The sequence below is a fragment of the Oncorhynchus clarkii genome, chromosome 11, assembly GCF_045791955.1.
Source record: "Oncorhynchus clarkii lewisi isolate Uvic-CL-2024 chromosome 11, UVic_Ocla_1.0, whole genome shotgun sequence".
NCBI lineage: Eukaryota > Metazoa > Chordata > Actinopteri > Salmoniformes > Salmonidae > Oncorhynchus > Oncorhynchus clarkii.
This window is the reverse complement of record NC_092157.1, coordinates 15,744,212-15,751,130: the sequence shown is the minus strand read 5'-3', so window position 1 is coordinate 15,751,130 and position 6,919 is coordinate 15,744,212. Positions and strand designations below refer to the sequence as shown.

The 6,919-nt window shown below is 42.3% G+C and overlaps 1 protein-coding gene across 2 annotated transcripts; it reads left to right on the top strand.

Annotated features, from left to right (window-relative positions):
- The first annotated feature begins 382 nt into the window (after nucleotides 1–382).
- LOC139420265 (N-alpha-acetyltransferase 50, NatE catalytic subunit) lies at nucleotides 383–5,045 on the top strand. Of its 2 annotated transcripts, none has more exons than XM_071170157.1 (5): nucleotides 383–572; nucleotides 2,468–2,604; nucleotides 2,756–2,875; nucleotides 3,030–3,096; nucleotides 3,355–5,045. In XM_071170157.1, exons 1-5 carry the CDS (start codon nucleotides 565–567, stop codon nucleotides 3,530–3,532), a joined length of 510 nt encoding a protein of 169 aa, XP_071026258.1. In that variant the 5' UTR covers nucleotides 383–564; the 3' UTR covers nucleotides 3,533–5,045. The 2 variants fall into 2 exon arrangements, with proteins under 2 accessions (XP_071026258.1, XP_071026259.1); XM_071170158.1 differs by having other exon boundaries at nucleotides 396–572; nucleotides 2,471–2,604; nucleotides 3,355–3,771.
- The last annotated feature ends 1,874 nt before the right edge of the window (nucleotides 5,046–6,919 follow it).

Genomic DNA, 6,919 nt, shown 5'->3' with positions numbered 1-6,919 from the left:
CATATCTTTGCATTTGAGCCAAAATGGCGGTAGACCCATAATTTTGCTGTTGCGTGTAAAAAAGATGGATTGCACTGTGGGACACTGGAGATTTGCATGACGATAGTTTACAACAATACTATGAATTTAAATGAAATATCAAGTTGCGCCACAAATGATCAGAAATGGAATAATGAAAAACATGTGCAAAAATGACATTTAAAAATCTAACAAAAATGTCAAAGGTCAGCCCATACTTAAAGAACAAACATCCCGAAATGTTTCAATATTTCAAACACAAAACCTGCTTTATAATAAAAACAGTAATATGTATGTCATTTCATCAAACTGACTAATACAAATAACTGGATTAATAATAATATGTAGCCATATTAACGTTCTGCGCATGTGGGGTCAGAGTTGACAGTCTGCCGTGGAGGAGTGCGGTAGCTAAGCTAACAGCTAGCAACACATGTGGAGGGTACAACGGGAGGCAACCCTAACTCTGTCAAAATTCCCCCAACCGAACCGTAAACTACTCAGAACTTTAGTCACATCGAATTTAAGGAATAACAGTCGTTTACAATGAAAGGGTGAGTAAAGCCATTTAGAGACATGTCTGTGTTCTTATCACGAGTAAAGTTTTTTTCTTGTCTCTTTTTTCTACAGGCGGGGAGGTGGTTGCAATGCTGCTGCTAGCTAAACCCTTTGCGCGGTTAGGGGTAAAATAATCTGCCAATGATGGCACTACAGTGATTTTCGTTTCGCTAACCACCGTTTGTCATTGGCTAGCTAGCTAGTTAGCAAATAGCATCGTTAACCTGCCAAGTGTGGCTAGTAGTGCCTGCATTACCCATCAAATGAACCATGCTTGAACAAAAGTCGGACAAGTTTGTAACCTGCCTGTTAGTTCGTGACGTGTAGCTAATTAGCTAACCTGAAATTCGATGTCCTACTTTGTCGCTAGCTATAGATAATTACTACTCGGCTACTTTACGCCACTCTCAACTCCAACCTTGTTCAACCAACTAGCTAGCTACTTTACTTAACTAGTGAACCACGCGGCTAGGTAGCTAACGCTAACTAGTTAACTTAAACATGGAACACATGATAACTGTCACTCCACCAATGCTCCTTCTATTTGTGGTCACACTACCTAACGTTAGCACAATGTTCACGTTTGTCAGCAGTTTATTTGAAGTATGTTTAACTAGTATCACTGATTTCTGTGAAGCAGGGCAACGTTGATTCGCTAGCTAACTAGCTAGCTTATTAGGCAACCTAGCTAAATGATTAAATAACCCAATGGTTCAACTGTACTGTTTGGGGCGTAAGCATCAACCATAAAACTAGGTGCTTTGTTCATCTTATGCAATTATCTGTCAAGCCTACAAAATATCAGTTCCCTCATTGCTGCTTTGCAAACACTAGGTACATTCTGCATCCCATACTCATTCATGTAAGTAACACACAAGTAGCTAGTATAAGTGGAATGGTTAGAATTAGGAATTTAATAGGATCTTTATGGTGGAATGACACAAGGTAGCAAATGTTTACTACTGTATGTAGCCAACTACTTCGGGCATTTCTAGCTCTATTTTAAAGTGTCAACAGGTAAGGAATCAGTGGATCAACAAAGACTGATGTGTAGATTCTATGTTGAAACATTCAAACCAGTTTTTCAGCTTGATGTTTACTTAACAAGTTTTCCTAACATGACACCATCTTGTCTGCAAAGTCCAATGGGGTCTCATGATGTGGTGTCTCTGTTTTTTTTAAATTCGCAGAGCAGATGTCTTAGGTTTGAATATCTGCAATGTTGCATGATCTCTGCTGCCGCTCTATTCTGACTGCTGGCGAACACGTGAGCAGCAGCTGTTGTCGGCCTAGAGGTTTTAACATAAGGAGCCGCCCTATAAATACATCTGTGCGCTCCCCGGGGGGAGGTCAATTTGAGGCAAACAGTCAAGACACGAAAACAAACTCTTGGTTGCAGAGATTGACATTTGCATCTTGACTAATCTTAAATGATCAATGCACACAGGAAAGTGTGTATACATACATAGATTTCTTCTAGTTGCAACTAACATGTCGTCCAGGCGCCATTGAATTTATGGTTTTGCGTTAGGGGGAAGATTTTGTCTGGCGTTGTGGTGTATGCGTGTTGGCCTTTTGGGATGAGAGGTGGCAGCTGTCAGTGCATCTGGGCTGGTAATTATGGCTCACAGTGGCAGGAAACTGGCTTCCCTGTCTGCTCCCTAGAAGTGGTCAAAGCACAGGCAGGACCATGTCCTCAAGCAAACTGTTAGACATCTCTAAGTTTATCAACATAGTTAATGAGTTGTCTACGTAGGCCAATGTATGGGTACGTACTACGGACCTGTGTAGAATTAACTCTGAATAGGAGTGCCACATTATCTATCTTTGTTGCTTGGAGTCCACCCCCACCTGTGTCCCCAGCTGGTTGACCGTTCTGCTCTTGTTCCAGTAGCCGGATCGAGCTGGGGGACGTTACGCCCCACAACATTAAACAGTTGAAACGCCTCAACCAGGTCATCTTCCCAGTCAGCTACAATGACAAGTTCTACAAGGACGTGCTCGAAGTGGGAGAGCTCGCCAAGCTAGGTAAGACGAGACAGGCTTGCCCAACCACATAGTCTTATGTGGTCTGATATTGACGCATTTGTTTTGGTAGTGAACTAATGGTGTAATATGAGGAAAAACTGCAGCATGGCACTAATGTAATACGCCTGCCCTCTGATCCCTGTGTTTGCAGCGTACTTCAATGACATTGCAGTGGGGGCAGTGTGCTGCAGAGTGGACCACTCTCAGAACCAGAAGAGACTGTACATCATGACACTGGGCTGCCTAGCGCCCTACCGCAGATTAGGCATAGGTACGGCTCAATCTTTTCTTGGTTTCATACACCAGCAATAGCCAGCGTCACACCATATTTCCTTATATCCTCTTACACTGTTTACACAGTATCAGATCATGATAACCTGTGTGTATTGCATATTGTCAAACTCCTAGTCTTTTATTGTAACCAGGAACGAAGATGCTGAACCATGTGTTAAACATCTGTGAGAAGGATGGCACTTTTGACAACATTTACCTGTAAGTTTATAATCTCTTTTTTATGGCTTTCTCTCCTTGTGTCGATGTGCATTGATGTGAAAGATCTGGACAAAGAAAATGCCTGGTATGGGCATACACCATCTTGCTTAGCTCTCACCAGACCTATGTTTTCACATCAGTGCATATCAAGGAGGAAACCTTTTGAGATGGACCCTCAGTGTTCAGTTGAAAATGTCACCCACACATCCCTTCATCCCTGACCTTTAATTCACACGCTCCCTTCCTTTCTCCTGACAGTCATGTGCAGATCAGCAACGAGTCTGCAATCGACTTCTACCAGAAGTTTGGCTTTGAGATCATTGAGACGAAAAAGAACTACTACAAGAGGATAGAACCGGCAGATGCCCACGTGCTTCAAAAGAGCCTGCGCAGCCCTTGTGCGCCCCCTGGGGGAGAGTTGCAGAAGGCAGAGTAGCCTCTGGAAAGAGCATGGTCGTGCCCCGCCTCCCCAAGAAACAGAACTGTGACAGATGCCCATGGGTCGACACATTCACCACTTTCTTCAAAGGACGTTAAAAAGAGAAAACAAATTCAAAGTTTAAAAAACAAAACATGGCTGCATTTTGATTTAGCAACAAAACAAACACATTTTGCATTTTATTTTTACTATTTTTCTTCATTTAGAAATTTGAAAACAAAATAAAGGATTCAGAATCCAAAAGTGCTCAGAAAAGCTGCCGACTTAAGACAGTTTAGATATGGTGGGGGGTTTCTGTGTTTGCAAATCATACTGTTTGAGTTGTTTTAAATGCGGTTTGTACTAAAAAAAACGATAGAACTGAATAGGGAATCTTTTACAGTAAGAGACTATCGTTGACAAAGGAAGTCCAACTGGCAACCATGGAGTGATGCTTCTTGTAATGGTGACACGTTTGGAACACTGAACCCATCCCCTTGTCACCTGAGCCCAGGGACTTATGGGAAGAGTTTTTACTGGTGGGTGAGACTTACTGTTTCTTCTTCTAGCAATATGCAAAGTGTGAGCCTTGCGCTGTGATGCAATGCCCCCTATTGACGTCAAAGCTCTGATGCCAGTCCAGAGGGGGAAAGGAGCACCCCACAGTGCGGGCATGAGGAAGGATGAACGGTTTCAAGTTGTGGGGAGATTTGAGGAAGTGGATTCCACTCTTTGTTTCTGAATGGTTTTGTTTCTCAACCCATCTATTTAATCCCCCCTTTAGATATTTTTCTTTTCGGCTCTTTTTTTTAAATATATATATATATATATATTTTTTGATGCTGATTGGCTCAGGGCTTCTCCTGGGCTTGCCACAGATGCTGTGAGAGAGTAACGGAAACCTTCAGAGAGATCAGGGTGTGAGATGGGCAAAGGTGTATGAGATCACAGGAAATAACTGGTTTATTACGATGTTGATGTTTTTGTCAAAGTACAAAGATGTGACAATGAACAAGATGTCAAGCAGGGATTGCTTGAGTACTTGGCAGTTCAGGAGGCGGGTCTCTGTGTTAAGGACTAGAGCAGTTCAATTGACTGGATAAGATGGAGTTCTCTCAGCCTGGGTGAAGTGCGTGAGTGAGATTGTTGTGGATGCTTCTGTTTAGATTGGCACTTTATAGTTAGCTGGAGTACTGTCTGGTACTGAGGCTAACCTTTATTGGCCCCTGTAGTAGGAAGTAGGAACCCAGCCAACTAGATCTTTCCACATGTATCTGTAACCTTTTTGTGCGCTTCACTCATGACCATTGTGGGAAGGTTGCGTGTTGGTTTGGTAGTTTCCTCTGTCTGTAGGGCCCCTTACAACAGAACCTGAAGCCCAGGAGAAACCTGCTCCACTGCATGCTGGGAGAATACTGCCCTCTCCACTGTAGTAAAAGCATGTTTTGTTTTCTCCTTTTGAAAATGATCTTTTCTGGAGCTCTATATTGTAAGACTTTTTAACCTCTAAATAAAATAAATGCTATTTGCATTGTGGGTTCATTATTTCTATTTCATGATGTAGATCAGACTGTAAATGGTAATGTGTCTGTATATCCATCATAGTTTACAATCATACAGTACCTTAAAGTATTCAGATCCCTTGACTTTTACAGCCTTATTCTAAAATGGATTAAATAAAAAATCCTCAGCAATCTACACATAATACCCCATAATGACAAAGCGGAAACAGGTTTTCAGAATTTCCTTGTGAATTTAGGAAAAATAAAACAGAAACCTTATTTATTTACATAAGTATTCAGGCCCTTTGCTATGAGACTCGAAATTGAGCTCGGGTGCATCCTGTTTCCATTGATCATCCTTGAGATGTTTCTCCACCTATGGTAAATTCAATTGATTGGATATGATTTGGAAGGGCACACTCCTGTCTATATAGGGTCCCACAGTTGACGGTGCATATCAGAAAAAAAACAAGCCATGAGGTCAAAATAATTTTCTGTAGAGCTCAGAGACAGGATTGTGTCAAGGTACAACATCTTGCAGCATGAAAGGTCCCCAAGAACACAGTGTCCTCCATCATTCATAAATGGAATAAGTTTGGAACCACGCCAACCTGAGCAATTGGGGAGAAGGGCCTTGGTCAGGGAGGTGACCAAGAACCCGATGGTCACTGACAGAGCTCCAGAGTTCCTCTGTAGAGATGGGAGAACCTTCCAGGAGGATGACCATCTCTGCAGCGCTCCACCAATCAGGCCTTTATGGTAGAGTGGCTAGATGTAATCCACTCTTCCTTAAAAGGCACATGACAGCTCGCTTGTAGTTTGCCAAAAGGCACCTAAAGGACTCACAGAACATGAGAAACAAGATTCTCTGGTCTGATGAAACCAAGATTGAACTCTTTGGCCTAAATGCCAAACGTCACGTCTGGAGGAAACCCGGCACCATACCTACGATGAAGCATGGTGATGGCAGCATCATGCTGTGGGGATGTTTTTCAGCGGCAGGGTAGGGAGACTCGTCAGGATCGAGGGAAAGATGAACGAAGCAAGGTACAGAGGTCCTTGATGAAAACCTGCCCCAGAGTGCTCAGGTTCACCTTCCAACAGGAAAACGACCCTGAGCAAGAGTGGCTTCGGGACAAGATGCTGAATGGCCCGGACTTGAACCCGATTGAACATCTCTGGAGAGACTTGTAAATGGCTATGCAGCAACGCTCCCCATCCAACCTGACAGCGCTTGAGGGTCTGCAGAGAAGAATGGGAGGAACTCCCTAAATACAAGTGTGCCAAGCTTGTATTGTTATCCCCAAAAGACGCGATGCTGTAATCGCTGCCAAATTTGCTTCAACAAAGTCCTGAGTGAAGGGTCTGAATACTTATGTAAATGTGATATTTCAGTTTGTTTTTAATAAATTTGCAAACGTTTCTTAGTCTGTTTTCGCTTTGTCATTGTAGGGTATTGTCTGTAGCTTGTTTTTTTTTTTTTTTTTTTTTGGGGGGGGGGGGCGATTTAATCTGTTTTTAAAATAAGGCTGTAACGTAACAAAATGTGGGAAAAAATTAAGGGGTCTGACTACTTTCCGAAGGGACTTTATACCCGTCATAGTTCACAATGCACGGGCAGAGTACTGGAAGTAGAGGAGACTCAGCATAGAATGTTTATCCCTGAGACGCAATTTGCTCTATAGTAGGAAGTGTAATATATACGAACGACATGGTGTAAAAAAATATATAATACAATATTAAACAATGTCATACTTGACTGTTCAATTTGTGTACAATATGGATAAATTCTGCTTGATCCGTCAATCATTCAAATCACAATCCATGACTTCATCCCAGTACACCTTTTGATTGGATCATAGCTCGAATCTCTTGATTCCCGATCGTTCGTCTCAGTTTACTT

What these genes read in the sequence shown, in the direction of transcription:
- LOC139420265 (XM_071170157.1), top strand. An exon ending in GGGAGAGCTCGCCAAGCTAG is followed by an intron (nt 2,605 to 2,755) that starts GTAAGACGAGAC and finishes CTGTGTTTGCAG; the next exon opens with CGTACTTCAATGACATTGCA. An exon ending in CTACCGCAGATTAGGCATAG is followed by an intron (nt 2,876 to 3,029) that starts GTACGGCTCAAT and finishes TATTGTAACCAG; the next exon opens with GAACGAAGATGCTGAACCAT.